General features: G+C 40.7%; 1 protein-coding gene across 10 annotated transcripts in view; it reads left to right on the top strand.

Moving 5' to 3' along the window:
- The window catches only part of LOC109416474 (protein FAM133A), a 560257-nt gene that overhangs the window by 326842 nt on the left and 216217 nt on the right, over positions 1 to 17198 (top strand). For 6 of the 10 annotated variants that reach the window (XM_062853723.1, XM_062853720.1, XM_062853725.1 and 3 more), the window contains exon 3: positions 1 to 17198. This exon is cut by the window's left edge and continues 20296 nt beyond it. The exons of the other annotated variants lie outside the window; for them this stretch is intronic. In XM_062853723.1, the coding sequence (XP_062709707.1) occupies positions 14413 to 16611 (2199 nt within the window). In that variant the 5' untranslated portion in view covers positions 1 to 14412 and the 3' untranslated portion in view covers positions 16612 to 17198. 10 annotated transcript variants of the gene reach the window in all.

Below are 17198 nucleotides of genomic sequence, written 5' to 3'. Positions count from 1 at the left end.
ATCAATCAAATCTTAGAAGTTGTCGCGGAATTTCTCAAAGAATAACTCTGAGGATTTTTTCTTGGAGATTTTACGTGATTGATTCCGGTGTTCTTCTTGGGACTTCTCCAGGAAATCTTCCAAGACTTTTCTCAGAGTTGCTACAAAAGTTATGTCTGTGATTTCCACAAGAGTTCCTCAAAAGATATCATAGGGAGTTTTTCATGTTTTTTTTTCAGAGTTCCTCCCGAGATTTCTTCCAAAGTGTTTCATGTATTTTTTTTCTACAGGAGTTGCAGGTTTTCACGTAAGATTCCTTCCCGTTTTTCTGAATTTACCCTTGACTTTCTCCTGACATTTTTTTTTCCGGAATGCCTTCTAGGATTTCTGCAGGAGCTATTGCTGATATTTCGCATTGATTTTATCCCGTAATTACTTTCAGGGCCAGGCTTTTTCTCGTAGTTGTACCGGTTTTCTTGCAGTGATCCACCTGAGATTATTTTTACAGATTTTCTATGCAAAATTCTCAGAACTCTTTCCGGGATCTTTAAGATTCTGGATACTTCTTTAGTGTTTTTTTATAGGTATTTCCAGAGTTATAGCGGGGATTTTTCCACAGGTTTTCGCAACTTCAGAAAAAAAAACCTGAGAAAAAAGAACGAGAAATACTCATTCAAAGTCGTGGGAAGGAAAGGGCTAAGGACATCCAAGAAAGAACTCTGAAAACCTCATTCTAATCCTGGGAACAGCCACGGGTGAAATTCCATGAGAAATTCCAAGAAAATTGTAGGAAGACTATCGGTAGAAATCCCCCGAGATGAACTGTTGCAAAGCTATCCCGGAAAACCACTTAGTAAAATTCGTGAAAGATATTTGAATATTTTTGGATGGATATTAAGGAGGAATCCAGCGAGAAATACTGGAAGCGTATCGGAAAAACTCTGGAACAAATATCGGAAGGTACTCCGTGGTATTCACGTGAAAAACTTCTGCGCATATCCAGGAAGGAACTCTGGTAGAAATCCCAGGAACAACTCTCAGAAATCTTGCAAGATCTTTACCTTATGTTTGGGGATATTGTTGTGTAGTTTTCGAAAAATGTATATTTTTAGGAAAATTTGTGTTATGTTTTGAATTATAAACTTTCAATATTCCCCCTGGGAAAACCTGGAAAACACAGGCAATTTCATTTTGGGTTATGAGGGAGCTTCCTACAATCATCATAAAACCAAAATAAAAGGTATTAGGTTTTATTATGGTTCTAAAAACCTCTACAAGACTAGTTGGCCATCAACTCGATTTTAAACAGCACAAATCTAAAGAAGCAAATGATAGTTTGCACTGAAAAGTGGATCAATTGTGGGTGGCCACTCGATCAACTGTCATTTCGATCTGTGCTCTTGAAAAATCAAGGATGGCTTCCTCATATCTTTACTCCATGGATTATTTCAGAAATTTCACCAGGGATTCTTTCAGAAAACCAACCAAACAGATTCCAGATATTTTAGAGCGATTGTTTTTTTTTCCAAAATATCGAGGTTTCGAAAAATCTACAAAAAATTCTCCAGGGATTACTTCAAAAAATCTTCCAAATATTCCTACTGAAATAATTTTCAGGAATGTCTGTAGAAGTTCTCCCAGATATTAGTTCAGAAATTTCTCCGGAAATTTTCTTGTGAACTTCAATGAAGAACCTTCTAAAGATTACTTTTAAATTTCCTTCGATAATCGTCCATTTTCAATCCCCGTCCTCCTTTAATCCCATCCCTCCGCAAAGCATGACGTAATTAATAGACGTTTTCCTTTCAGAAAAAAAAACTCCAGAAATTCCATGATAATGTAATCCATAGATTCATTCAGGAACTCCTCGATCGGTTTCTTCAAAAATTTATTCAGCGTTTCTTCAATGAATTTCTCCAATGCTCCAAGCAAGTGTTCCCCCAGAGATTCCTGCAGAAATTCATACAAAGATGCCTTCAGCAGTTCCTCCGGGTATTCCTCTATGCATTTTCCTGATAATTCCTCCAGGATTCCTTCTAAGGATACCTTTAAGAATTTTTACTTAGATTTTTTCAGGAAATTAAGAAAATTTCTCGGAAATAATCCCTAGGATTTCTACAGATTTTTTTTTTTAATTTCTCATGAGATTTTTATATTTTGCTTCACAGAAGTTTAAGAGTTTCTCCAAAGATTTCTCCAGGGATATCCTGTAAACGTCCACGCCTTTTTCCTGGAATTCTTTTAGAAAATCCTTATATTTTGTAAGAGGCTTCCCCCAGAAATTATACTAAATATTTCTTGGTAAGTTCTTCTATGAATTCCACCAAGGGTTCCTCCAGGAGTTTTTAAGGTATTCCTCATGGAATACCTGCAACTCCTTCAAGGATTCATTCGAAAATTTTCCGGAGATTCTTTCAGATATTTCTCCAAGGCACTCTTTTAAGAATATCCTCAGAGATTTCTACAAGGATTAGAAAAGAACCCTTCAAGGATTATTTTTACGAATTACTCCACGGATTCTAACTTATACTTCTTCAGGAATTCCCTCAAACATATTACCATAGACAAGGATTTTTCCATAATTGTAAGCAAGGGTTTTCATCAAAAAATCTTCCATTGATTTTTTTTTTCGGAAATTCCTCTTAAGTTTTTTTAAATAAATTTTCTGTATTTTTTTTTCGGAAATTCTCACAAAGGCTCCTGCAGGACCCTTAGAAAATTTCGTAAAGGATTACTAAGGAAATTTCAAGAAAGAACTGCTCCCGCTATTCCTTCAGAAATATTCCTTAACTGGAGCGTCCATGTTGGAATGTTGGAAAAGCAATGGTGGAAGATTCCAAAAACAGGGACCGAATTCTAGACCGCCCGATAGGTAGGAGATTGTCCGCATCACGACGGTTGAAAACCGAACGGACTCAATCTATACCAAAACTTCCGCATGACATTTTTGAGTTTAGCAAAGCCATCTTGACTAGGAAACCTTGACCGATTGAACCCTTGAAAAAGGTCCCATACGGACCGAAACGTCGGGAAAAATCATAAATTAGTGTTTTCGATTCCCCAAAAGACTGCAAAGCCAACATTCCGAATGCAAAATGTTGGTGTAAGTGGACAAAAATACTTTAAAAAAATCTGAAATCGTCCCTAGAGGATTTTTTGTAGCAAATCCGGCTGCAATTAAAAAAAAATCTGGAAGAATTCTTGGTGGAATTGTTAAACTATATTTCTAAAGAAAATGAAATTATCGAAGGAATCTCTCAAGGACTGCCTCAAAATCTTGAGAATGCTCTGCAGTAATTACAAGAATTTCTTGAAATATTTTTGGAGAAACCAATCCCGTAGTAATTTCTGAAAGAATTCTTGAAGTATCCCCGGTAAAACTGATCTTGACTTTCTTGGGCATAGAGGAATATTCGTGCCTACCACACGATAAAAAAATACAAAGGATCATTTATAGGAAATGCTCCCGGTTAATAACTATGCAAGTACTTGTAGAACACTGAGCTGAGGAACAGGCTTAATTTCAATGGAGACGTTACGTGAAGAAGAAGGAGAAGCATGTAATTCAAACTAAGAAATAGTTACCCATTTCGATTACGATCTAAGTGCCCCCCTAACGGGTTTCCAAAATCACGTCTTCCATAACACGCACCAGAACCATCACTCTTTGCGACTCACAAAAGACCTTTCAACGGACATTAGCCATAAACGCCCACCACCACCACCCGAAGTAAGAAGGATAACGACTCGAGACGACTTTGCTGACTAACATATGGTATCGCATCGCTCTAGATAGGGCCTTGCGTGCCAGCCACCTTCCTTCTCCGCGCCCACAAGGAGTCGTTCAGCTTCGTTAATCGATGATTTGGACCCAATGAATTATGCAGAAGCGTTGGTGCCCATCGATGGCCTGGCCATACGCCGGCCGTGTCTCGTCGCCGCCCGTGAGCCATATGGATGGGCCAAATGTTGTTGTTTCCCTTTGGCACCTTTTCCGAGAGTGTGATGTGCCGGATCATCGAGGGTATCATTGGGAGTAATCGGTGTAAAATGCTCGACTCGGAATGGAGTTTTCAACCTTCGTCATCTAAAAATATGCCATTTTAACTTTGTTATGATCTTCTGCTTTATGAAATTCAACTAGCTTAAATACAATTGACAGTAATAAAATAATCTTTCTCATCTTTAAATTTCGGTAACTTTACTAGCTCTCAATAGTAATGCTTGAAAAGTTGACAACAATCTTATTTTATTTGGATGTCAAATAATCATTTTTTTGTTTGTTTATATCTAAAAATCCTGGCTGGAGGTCTTGTTCTAAAAATCCGTATTGCGAGACCATATTTTGGTAAAAACCCCCAACAGGCGCAATTGTAGATATAGTAGATTGTCTATTGCGAACACAAGAGCAAAGTGGGGTCTTGAGCGAAAAAGGTGCACCTCACCCCGATCTTCCGCGATAAGCAAAATTTCGGGCACGTTCTCAATCTGCGGACGGTATGGGGCTATTATTTTCACATTTTCACGCTCGCCTCGCATCACTATTATGTACTGTCTTGCGTTGCTGATGCGAGTTGGACATCACCCGGATAAAAAATTACCATTCATTACATGGTAAATATTATTAACAAAGGACTGGTTTTATTGTTCACAATAAAATACATAGTAGATATATTGTTACTTTTTACAATAGAAATCAAGCCCATATAGTTTGTACAATAAGTGAACATTAGCTTTATTAGTGACTAATTGATTCGGTTGTTTTTCAATAGTTCTATAATAATTTAAAGTTACTATCAGTAAAAATTAATTTAAGTTGTTTTTAAATAGTTGCAAAAGTGCCTGCAAAGTTCTCATGGACTTTTTATTAAAAAAGAGTTTATTTCTCAATTACACTTAAAAACAATTCGTAACAAATAAATAACAATAAATATTATTGTTGCTTGGATCATGTTTGTATAATCAAATACAAAATCCCTTGACATATTTTTTATAGTTTTCGTTTTAAATTTGAGTACAGTAGATGTTTCGGTTTTCGAATGTTATTCGCTAAAACTTCAACGACTGACAGACGTCAAGCCGTGTTGGCAGAGGAAGCTCTCAATGAATAACTGAGGAAGTACTTATAGAAAACTAGCTGAAAAGCAGGTTTAGCCAAGTAAGGATGTTACGACAAGAAAAAGATGAACAATGATTTTTCTAATGTTTTCCAATAAATTAAAGGAATCTAGTAAATAGTAAACTACCATTGATAACAATACAAATACAATTAGTTTAATGGGGTCAATTGAACCGATGTTAAAATAAACATGCAATAATATTTGTTGTTATGTTAACAGATTTCGCCTTTGAAAAACCAAAGAATTTATATTTCTCGGTAACATTTTTCTCCAGCATTTACAGATACTAATGGCCACATGAATTGTGAACGATGTATGGTATGGATCATACGACCTGAGGTCTGACTTGCGATATTTGGCAGTTATTTGAAAAGATTGAAGATAGATCTTATCAACAGCTGCCAAGCAATACATACCAGACAGACATCAGAGTGTTTGATTCTTATCATAAAATGTGCATATCATTCTGGCGGACGTTAGTGCTCGTAAATGCTAGATATAAATGTTAACGGGAAATATAAATTCTATGGATTTTCAAAAGCGAGAACTGCTTACAAATAACAACAAATATTCTTGTATTTTTATTGTAACAACGATTCATTTGACGCCATTCAATTAATTGTATTTGTATTGTAAGAACAATGAAAAAACATTAAGATATATTGTTATCTTTTGAAAATTGCCCTAAAAATGTCTCATAAAAACACAATACATTCTATTGTTTTTCGCGAAAAAGTGTATGAAAATTTTCTCAAAATTTTATGGTTAAGATACATAACGACCACCATTTTTTATTGTAAAAGTGCCATTTACCATTCGCCGAATGGTATAGAACAATAGAGGTGATGGTGAGTGTGTTGTGCAAATTACAATACGTTTAATGGTGAATAATTTTCGAAGAAATGGTGTTGTAACAATAAAATTTATCATATTTTTATGATATTTTTTATCAGGGCAGCAAGATCGGGGCAGAAAGTGATCCGATTGAGTGATTTCCCATTTTCCCGGCGGGAAGCTAAAGGAAGAGAACGATGGTGGGAGAGCGGTCCATTGGTCAGTGGGAGTGTTATCGGAAGTGAGCTATATCGGCTTCCTGCTATTCCGATTGGTAGGAGCCGATTTGGTGCGAAAGACCGATTTTCCGGGGACGGAGAAATGGTGAGTCGTGTTGAGAAGATTTAAACTTTGTTAACTAAAGGACCGAGTGTGATATAAAAATTGCTAAGCCTAACAGTAGTCACGAACGTGAATCGATTTCGTTTTAAACCACACGTTAACGATGATTGAAAGGTGATTAGTTTATGGATGTGTAAGCTGGGTTTAAATTGTCAATCTCAGCCAATTGGCTTGCTGTTGTGCGGCAGGATGGCAATGTTTTCCATCTTTGAATTTTGCTCTATTTTTGACAAGCTGGTACAGAAATCAAAGTTGGTAATTAAATCCAGTTGATATCGAACTTAGAGCAAGCTCATACTCATTCCTAATTGTATCAGGGTTTAATTCAGGAGTTTATGAAAAAAAATCTGTTGATAATCAACTAGTAAATAGGTCAAGTATTTCTCTAGAAGTTCTAGTTAATTCTTGTCGAAGAACTACGTCATTTGTGTCGAAATTCCAGGTTGTCCGCTGCCAGTCCGAGCATAGCAGCAAAGCATGCCATGGAAACAGTGAGAAAACTCGACCCACTCGACCCACTGAAGTGCCGCTCCAGCGGAGGAAGGGGAGAAACCTCGACCCGATTGCTGCTGCTCTCCATCCGATGATGCGTCCGTCACGTCGTCCGATACAAGAATGAATCCCAACCCGATAGACAGGCTCTTATATATCCCACGATTGAGAACTGAACCCGTTGCCACGGCACTAACACACGCTCAAAGTTAGCTATTTGATGCTTAGTAGGCTGTGGCTTGTTGCTTGCAGTAAAATTAGGTGCTCGTCGCCCACATTCACTTTTCCGCGTACCGCTTCTGCGCGCTGCGCGCTGCTTTCTCTCGCGCATGTGTTTTTTTTTCGTATCGAGCTCATACTGAGCATGGATCGAATATTTTTGTTTTCGTTTTAGGCAAATTAAAGAATTATCGATTGTGTTGAAGTACAGAAATTGATACATATCGTTTTATTTATTATTTCCCCGTTATTCTCTACAATTTGTTCAACCCTCTAATACCCATTTTTTTTATTTTGATCTAAATATCATGTTTTGATATCTTTAATCGATTTAAACATGTTTTGGAAGGTGATTCTTTTTAATTCGCGATTTTGGTTATTGTGGTTTTTCTAATTTTTATTTTTCAACATCTCTACACTATTATATTTTTCCCGAGATTTTTCCTGGAAGCCTATTTGGGATTTTTCAATGGAAATATTTTGAGAATTTATGATTATTATTGGAATACATTTGTTTTGAATTTTTTCATAGAAAATTTTACTATCCGAGTAATTTTACAGAAAATAATTTTACAGTATACTCAACTTCTTTAACCGTTATGTGGCCGGCAGTTTTTTTTGTTTTTTTCTACACCGTGTCTTTTAAATGAGGGCTGGGTACCCGGGTACCCTGCCGTTTTGTGGCCGGGTTAATTGAGGAAAAAAATAAAATATATGAATTGTTGCGATTCAATGCAAAATAAACAATGACATCTAAAGGGTGACCAAAAAATCACTTTTTCAATCATATAAAAAAAATGGAAATAGGCTTTAAAAGACATCAGAAACCATTTTGAGATACACAGAATAATTCTAAACATCAACCAAACCCAACTAACAATCATTCATTTAGCAAGCACTTTCATGACGAATTAATTCAGCATGACGCTGAATAACATTTGGATAATTTTAAGATACAACCTTTCTTCGGGTTTTGTTCAAACAAATTTGGAGAAATTATAAAGCATAGTGTTATGTACCAACTGAACTGTTTGTTGTTAAAAGTTTTATAGAAGTATATATAGGAAAGCTGTTATTCGAACTCGAGACCCGTCGATTGCCAGCCGCATGCCTTCCTATCTGCGCCATCCTAGAGATGATGAATTAAAGCACTCTAATCAAAATATAAACTTCCCGTGGTTTAATAATGATAACACTTCGAATCCTATTCAGCAGTGGTGAATTAGCACAGAACTACAGAATATTATGATTAACAACTGAACAACAAATTAGTTCAGCTGCTGTTCAGTAAAAAAAACACGTGTTTTTTAACCTGTACTCTGAGTCGAAGTACGATGTAATAAAAGCGCTTATTCGACTTGTGAAAAACACTTGTTCAGATACATGTGCTAATTTGTACATGAACTTAACAAGAAGCAGAAAAAGGAATTGTTATACTATTTTGTAAAGGAATAACTGCAAGTCGTCGAATAGTAAACTTATTAAACTCTTGAAAAGTGTTTTAACCATTGTTATAACCGATACGAAAGGTTGAATATTGGCTACTTTCAATCGATAAATCATTTGTACAGTAAATTGTACAGCGTAATTTTAGTTCAGCTATCATTACTATTATACAGTAACAATTCAGCATGCATGCTTGTTTGTAACATGCGACTGTTAGTTGGGAAAATAAAAAAATTTGGATTGCTCAGGAAAGAAACATACAAAAATGCTCAAACTATACCCTGTCTAAAGGCGGGGTTGGAAGAGAGGGTTAAAAGTTCACTAAGAGTTCTCTTATGAGTATTAAAAAAAAATAAATAAATACATAAATGAATTTCTGCCAGTCTGTCTGTCTGTCTACTGAACCGATCGGCGTGAAACTTTGTATACGGGTACTTTTGAGACCGGGGAAGGTTCTTAGTATAGTGTGAGATCCCACCGATCTTTGGATAGGGGGTCTCCCATACAGATGAAGTTTCGGAGACTTCTCTAGATTGCTGTATGACAAAAAAATACAGTAGGCAGGCAGTACGGCGTTTGCAGGGACAGCTTGTTTATAATAAAAATTCCAAAAACTTTTCGACATTTGCATAATGTTCAACAATTGGCGAATCACCCTAGATGTTATTTATATCACGGATATTTTGGTTTACATCCGAGACCTCCCACTGGGATTCATCTGTGAAAATATTCAGCAATTAAACTCGATAATTATCCATGAATTTCACATAGCATTCCTGAAGATTTCTTCGTAGGGATTCATCCCAAAATTTCTCCAGGAAATTCTTCCAGTATTTCCAGTATCCAAGATTCTTCATGAAATCCCGTCAAGTATTCTTTCTAAAACATCTCCAGGATTTCCTAAAAGGGATTCTTTCAGAACTACGTCCTGGTATTTTCAAAGTACCTATTTCTCCCGAACATCTTTCAGAGATTCCTCTGGAGTTCTTTCATTGATTTATCACGGGATACCTGTAGGGATTCCTCCCGGGATTTCTTTACAATTGTCTCCTCGATCAGGAATTTCTCACAAGATTCATTCGGAGATTCCTCCCGGAATTTCTTCACTGATTTCTCTCGGGATTCTTCTAGAGATTTGTTGTTGTATTTTTTTGGGATCTTTTCCGCGTTTTCCCCCGGGATTTCTTTTGGGATTCTTTCCGGGATTCCTCCATCCTTCCTGGGGTTTCTATTGGGGCTTTTCCTGGAAATCCTTCAAGGATTCCTTCAGGACTCTGCCAAGTATTCCTCCAGGGTTTTTTTTTCTGTTATTTCGTTAGAAATTCCTCACGGGATTCATTTTGGGTTTCTCCATAGATTCCTTCGAGAAAATTTTCTTTGGGGTTCTTTCATTGATTCCTCCCGGGATTTCCTTAGGAATTACATCAGGCATTCCTCTGGGATTCTATTTGGGTTTCCTCCTACGATTCCTTCAGGGATTCCTTCAGTATTTCCTCTATGAATTTCTTCATTGATACCTCCCGAGATTTCTGCATTTATTTTTACCGGATTTTCCAACGATTATTTTATTCAATCATTATTCCCGGGGTTCCTTCTCACATTTCTTGATTGATTCCTCCCAGAATTTCTTCAGAAGCACCTCCCGGGACTCCTTCCAGCACTATTCTTTCAGATATTCCTCCTGATCTTTAATTAGGGATTACTCTAGTTTTTTTTTATTATTCCCTGGATTCCTCCAGACAGTCCTCCCAAGATTGCTTCCTAGATTTCTCCAGGAATCTTTAATGGATTTCTCCGGCATTTTTGCGGCATTTCAGTGACTTTTCCCTTGATTTCTTCCAACTTTCCTGCATTGATCATTCCTGCATTTTCTTCTAGGACTTCTTCAGAGATGGCTCCTTGATTCTGTCAAGCATACCTGCAAGAATTTTTTTTTATTGGATTTTCACGCAAGAAACTTTTTGGACTTTCTCTCGGGACTCTTCCACGGATTATTCCCGAAATTGCGCCAGGAATTTCTCCAAGATTCTTCCTGGGTTTCCACCCGGGACTCCTTTCGGGATTTTTTTTTTCAGGATTCCTTCTGGGATTCCTTGGGATTGATTCTTCCCGGGCTTTCGCCATTTATTTTTTTCCCAATATCCTCCAGATTCATTCAAAGATTCATTTGAGGATTGTGTCCAAGAATCTTTCAGGTATTCCTCCTGATCATCAATTAGGGATTACTTTTGTTTTTTTTTTTATTTCTCCCTGAATTCTTTCAGACATTCCTCCCGAGATTTCTTCCCTGATTTCCCCAGGAATCTTTTATGGATTTCTCTGGCATTTTTGCTGGGATTCCTTCAGCGACTTCCCCTGGGTTTCTTCCAACATTCCCGCATTGATCATTCTTGCGTTTTCTTCAGGGATTTATCCTAGGACTTCTTCTGAGATTCTTCCTTGATTTTGTCAAGCATTCCTGCAAGATTTTTTATTGGATTTCACCCAAGAAACTTAGGACTTTCTCTCGGGACTCTTCCACGGATTATTCCCGAAATTGCGTCAGGAATGTTTCTTTCTTCCTGGGTTATCTCTTAAGATTGCTTTCGGAATACTTTCCAGGATTCCTTCCGGGATTCCTTCAGGAATACATCAAGGGATTTCTTCATTTATTCTTCCCGGGATTTTTCCATTTATTTCTCCCAAATATCTTCCAGATTCATTCAAGGATTCATTTATGGATTCTTCCCAAGAATCTTTCAGGGATTCCACCGGGATTCTCTCAGACATCTCCCAGGATATTCAACGGGAGATTCTTGCAGGGATTACAACCAGATTTATTTGGGGCTTTCGGCCGGGATTCCTTCACAGCATCCTTCAGAATTGTCCCTGCATTTTCTCCCGGAATTCCTTCCCGGACTTCTTCTGAGATTTTTTCGCGGATTCCTTCCAAAGTTCTTGCAGGAATTACTACCAGGAGCTCTCTCGGAATTCAATAATTGATTTTTCCCGAAAGACCTTCAGGGATTTCTCCTGCCCAAGTAACCAAAAGTTCAGATAAGAGGGTACTTTAGAAGCTAAGCTGTTGAAGGTTGCTCTTAAGCCTTCTAAGCAGCTTCATGTTTAAGTAATTACGGTACTTGAAAGTTCATATAAGAATGTCGGATAGCTTTCGAAGCCGCTTCTGACGGAACTTCCTCAAAATGAATGTGAAAACAATAATTTACTTTTCGGATTCATCACAACTTGTTGTTTCTTCTATTATTGAGGAAACATGCTCAAACTTACTCTACTTACCTTATTTACGGCACTCCTATGTAGGATTCGAACCGGGACCTCCTACGTGATAAGCTGCCGCCATACCGCTGCGCTGCTACAGATACATAATATGGATAAGTTAACTTCGCTACTGTACATTGCACACTTGTCGACAGAGACCTAGATGTCGACAGAGGATTGATTCAAGTCAGACTTCATCCGCTTTGCACTTCATCGCAATTGTGGTGTCGGGGTAGAGTATAGGGCTCTAACGCAGCGACTCCCGGTTCGAATCTGGTGGGCGTCAATTTTTTTTTTCATTTGCACTTCATATTCATTGATTTGGTAAATTAAATTTAGTTGTCTATAAGAAAATTTGCTTATAATGATGTTTTTGCTGAAATGACAAAAATAAACCCTTAGAACATCAAGCTATTAAAATGAACTTCAAGGAACTAGAAAGCTCCAACAAAGTTCCGAATAGCATCTTCAGCAGCTTTCAAGTTCCACGAAGTTCAGATAAAGTTCCGAATGGAACTTCCTGGCTGCTTAAAAGGCTAACAATGAGCCTTGCTGGAACTTATGTGCGAAGTTCCAACAAGGCTCTTTGCTAGCCTCTTAAGCCGTTCGTAACTTTATCTGAACTTTGTGGAACTTGAAAGTGCATTTTGTTATGGGAAGCGGTACTTTTGGTTACTTGGGTGGGGTCCTTTTAGACAGTATCCATTTATTACGTAACGCTTAAACCGGCATTTCTTTGCCCCTCCCTTCAACGTAACGCTTTTTTGTATCAAAACCTTAATTTTTTATGGGTCCGTACACTTGACAGTACTTCCGTAGACCCTTACAGCGTTAAGTAATTTGTGGACGGCGCCTTGAGTATTCCTTCAGAGATTACTTCCTTAATTCTATAGGGCAGATTTCTACAGGCATTACTTCTTATCTTTCTTTCAGGTAATCCTTCTGAGATTCTTTAAATGACATTTCAATTTTTCTCCTGGGATTCTTCTAGGGATTCTTTCAGGATTCTCTCAGGTACTTCTCTTGAATATCTTGGTGAGATTTCTCCAAGATTAATTCATGGAGTGCTCCCGGCATTCCTTTAATGTTTTCTGTTGGGTTTCTTTCAGGGATTCCTCTCAGGAATTTCTCCCGATTTTCCTTGCCTCTAAGATAACTCCGTGTGGGGAGAAGTGACTTCGATAGTGGAAAGAGCTATGCATTAAGTATGGTAAAATATGGCGGAGAATGCAGATTTTAATTCTGAGACACTTCTGCTTCTTCGTGGTTCTACGTTCCCACTGGAACTTGACCTGCCTTATCTTCAACTGAATGTTCTTTGAGCACTTCCACAGCTATTAATTGAAGGGCTTACTTTTTCAATATCAGTATTCTCAAATAACAATATATAAAACGGAATAAGAACTGTGAGTGGAACATAAACTTTGCTAGTATTATGGAAAAAATCATCATCAAGAAGTGTCTTGGAATGCGATAGAAGAGGTAGTTCCGCAAAAGATCATTGGGGAGTCCTAGAGGCTGCAAAACGGTGAGTCGATAAGGAGAGCGTCCAACATAGCTCTGTTCCTCACAAGTTCCTACCTCATGCTTCCACGGGTCAAGCGATGACAAAGACCCCCAGCTAAGAGTTGTGTGCTTAGCTGGTAGTGCAGCCTGGGCACTGTTGTCCTTCTGACTTCAGCTAGATTGAGGAGGTACGATTCCAGCGTTTGTTCACCAAGGAGGTGCGGCTCAAACAGCGTCTGTTCTGGCATCCAGCGGTTGAGTAAGAAACGCCCAGCTAGATCAAAGGTGGTAGCCCCATCAGCGTGGTCGTCCCAGTGTTGGTTGGGACGTTAAACAGAACTGGCACGATGGCCCTCCGGCGAGACAGGAATGTTGGCGTAGGCCCAATAAGCCACCCGTAAAAATCCCCATTGCGAATAACATAGGAGAAAATATGACTCGATACAATCGGCAAAGACCCACGCGACGAAATAAGGACTACGATTGGAAACTTGGAACATGGAATTGCAAGTCACTAGGTTTCGCAGGATGTGACATGATAATCTACGACGCACTACATCCTCGCAACTTCGACATCGTGGCGTTGCAGAAACTTTGTTGGACTGGACAGAAAGTGTGGAAAAGCGGGCATCGAGCGGCTACCTTCTACCAAAGCTGTGGCACCACTAATGAACTGGAAACAGGATTTATAGTGTTGGGCAAGATGCGACAACGTGTGATCGGGTGGCAACCGATCAACGCAAGGATGTGTTGAGAGTTAAGGGCCGTTTCTTCAACTACAGCATCATCAACGAGCACTGCCCACACGAAGGGAGACCCGATAACTAGAAAGAAGCGTTCTACGCGCAGTTAGAGCAAACATACGATGGTTGCTCGCCGCGTGACGTGAAAATCGTTGTCGGCGACATGAACGCGCAGGTAGGAAGGGAGGAAATGTACAGACCGGTAATCGGGCGAAACAGCCTGCACGCCGTATCGAATGATAACGGCCAGCGATGCGTAAACTTTGCAGCCTCCCGTGGTATGGTAAATAGTCCGAAGCACCTTCTTCCCCCGCAAAGATATCCACAAAGCCACCTGGAGATCACCCGACCAACAAACAGAAAATCAAATCGACCACGTTCTAATCGACGGTAAATTCTTCTCGGATATAACCAACGTCCGCACATACCGCAGTTCGAATATAGATTCGGATCACTACTTAGTCGCTGTATGCATGCGCTCAAAACTTTCGACAGTTATCACCACGCGTCGAAGTCGAACGCCGCGGCTCAACATCGAGCAACTTCGTAACGTAGAAGTGGCTCAAGACTACGCGCAGCAGCTAGCAGTGGCCCTACCAACGGAAAAGCAGCTTGGCGCAGCTACACTTGAAGATGGCTGGAAGGACATCCGATCCGCCATAGGTAGTACCTTCGCTACAGAACTAGGCTTCGCGACTCCGAATCACAGAAATTACTGGTACGACGGCGAATGTGAACAGTTGAAAAACGAGAAGAATGCAGCATGGGCGAGAATGCTGCAACACCGTACGAGAGCGAATGAGGCACGTTACAAACAGGCGCGGAACAGGCAGAACTCAGTCTTCCGGATGAAGAAACGCCAGCAGGAAGATCGAGATCGCGAAGCGATGGAAGAGCTGTACCACGCTAAGGACACACGAAAGTTCTACGAGAAGCTGAACCGCTCGCGCAGAGGCTTTGTGCCACAAGCCGACATGTGCCGAGATAATAACGGGAATATTCTCACGAGCGAGCGTGAGGTGGTCGAGAGGTGGCGGCAGCATTACGATGAGCACCTCAATGGCGACGTTGCAAGTACCGAAGGTGGCGTGGTAACAGATCTAGGAGTATGTGCACAGGACGAAAGACTTCCGGCCCCTGACCTTCAAGAGATTGAGGAGGAGGTTGGCCGGTTGAAAAACAACAAAGCCGCTGGAGCAGATCAACTACCAAGCGAGCTTCTTACATACGGTGGAGAAGCACTGGTGAGAGCACTACACTGGGTCATTACCAAGATTTGGGAGGAGGAAGTATTACCGGAGGAATGGATGGAAGGTATCGTGTGTCCCATCTACAAAAAGGGCGACAAGTTGGATTGCGGGAACTACCGCGCGATCACACTACTGAGCGCTGCCTACAAGATACTCTCTCAAATTTTATGCCGCCGTCTATCACCGATTGCAAGAGAGTTCGTGGGGCAATATCAGGCTGGATTTATGGGTGAACGCGCTACAACGGACCAGATGTTCGCCATCCGCCAGGTGTTGCAGAAATGCCGCGAATACAACGTGCCCACACATCACTTGTTCATCGATTTCAAATCGGCGTATGATACAATCGATCGAGAACAGCTATGGCAGATTATGCACGAATACGGATTCCCGGATAAACTGATACGGTTGATCAAGGCGACGATGGATCGAGTGATGTGCGTAGTTCGAATATCAGGGACACTCTCGAGTCCCTTCGAATCTCGCAGAGGGTTACGGCAAGGTGATGGTCTTTCGTGCTTGCTGTTCAACATTGCTTTGGAGGGTGTAATAAGAAGAGCGGGGATAAACACGAGTGGGACGATTTTCACGAAGTCCGTTCAGCTGCTTGGTTTCGCCGATGATATTGATATTATTGCTCGTAAATTTGAGACGATGGCGGAAACGTACATCCGACTAAAGAGTGAAGCCAGGCGAATCGGATTAGTCATTAATGTGTCGAAGACAAAGTACATGATGGCAAAGGGCTCTAGGGAGGAATCACCGCGCCCGCCACCCCGAATTCATATCGACGGTGATGAAATCGAGGCCGTTGAAGAATTCGTGTACTTGGGCTCACTGGTGACCGACGACAACGACACCAGCAGAGAAATTCAGAGGCGCATTGTGGCAGGAAATCGTGCCTACTTTGGACTCCGCAGAACTCTACGATCGAATAAAGTTCGCCGTAACACGAAGTTAACCATCTACGAAACGTTGATTAGACCGGTCGTCCTCTATGGGCACGAAACATGGACCCTACGTGCAGAGGACCAACGCGCCCTTGGAGTTTTCGAACGGAAGGTGCTGCGTACCATCTACGGCGGAGTGCAGATGGAAGACGGGACTTGGAGAAGGCGAATGAACCACGAGCTGCATCAGCTGCTGGGAGAACCAACCATCGTCCATACCGCGAAAATCGGGAGGCTACGGTGGGCGGGTCACGTCATCAGGATGTCGGATAGCAACCCGACTAAAATGGTTCTCGAGAGTCATCCGACCGGTACAAGAAGTCGTGGAGCGCAGCGAGCTAGGTGGGTCGACCAAGTGGAGGACGATCTGCGGACCCTACGCAGAGTGCGGAACTGGAGACAAACTGCCATGGACCGAGTGGAATGGAGGCGGCTACTATGTACAGCAGAGGCCACCCCGGCCTTAGCCTGACCGGTAAGGTAAGTAAGAGTTTTCCTCATATGCACCCCATATCAGTAGGTCGCACCATATGCAACAAAGTTGGTTTTCCTGCTAGCCATCCACCGACTGAGCTAAGCAAATCCCCAGAAACGGCTACGCCACCTAATTTATTAGCAATCCATTCCCGGTCCACCCCTCCGGAATAGCTTTTACCGTCATCCACACTTGATGATTGCAATCCACAATAATGGATCACTTGCCTTCTATGCAGGCATGCAAAACTGTTCCATCACCCCCGCCCACGGATCACTTAGGTATGCACCCTGTAGGTTCATGGTGGGCAACACTAACAGGACTATCAATTTTCCCATCAGGTTCAGGTATTCTGCCGTTCGTTACATATCGCTTCCATTGTAACGATCGAACCATATGCAGAGCGGTCTCCCGTCGCCATCGTCGAGGAAAGAAACGGCAACTTGTTGTGCAAATCGCGCAGCTGATTGGAATGGGGATCCCTAATGGAGCCACCTGGTGTGATGGTTGGAATTGGAGGGAGCAGCAACATTCTCCAAATTGTGAAGCATCGTTGTTTACGCGTGTTTTGCGTCCCTGTTTTC

Source organism: Aedes albopictus, chromosome 2, assembly GCF_035046485.1.
Source record: "Aedes albopictus strain Foshan chromosome 2, AalbF5, whole genome shotgun sequence".
NCBI classification, from domain to species: Eukaryota; Metazoa; Arthropoda; class Insecta; order Diptera; family Culicidae; genus Aedes; species Aedes albopictus.
Note: the sequence above shows the minus strand (reverse complement) of the source record. Positions and strands in the feature narration are given on the sequence as shown.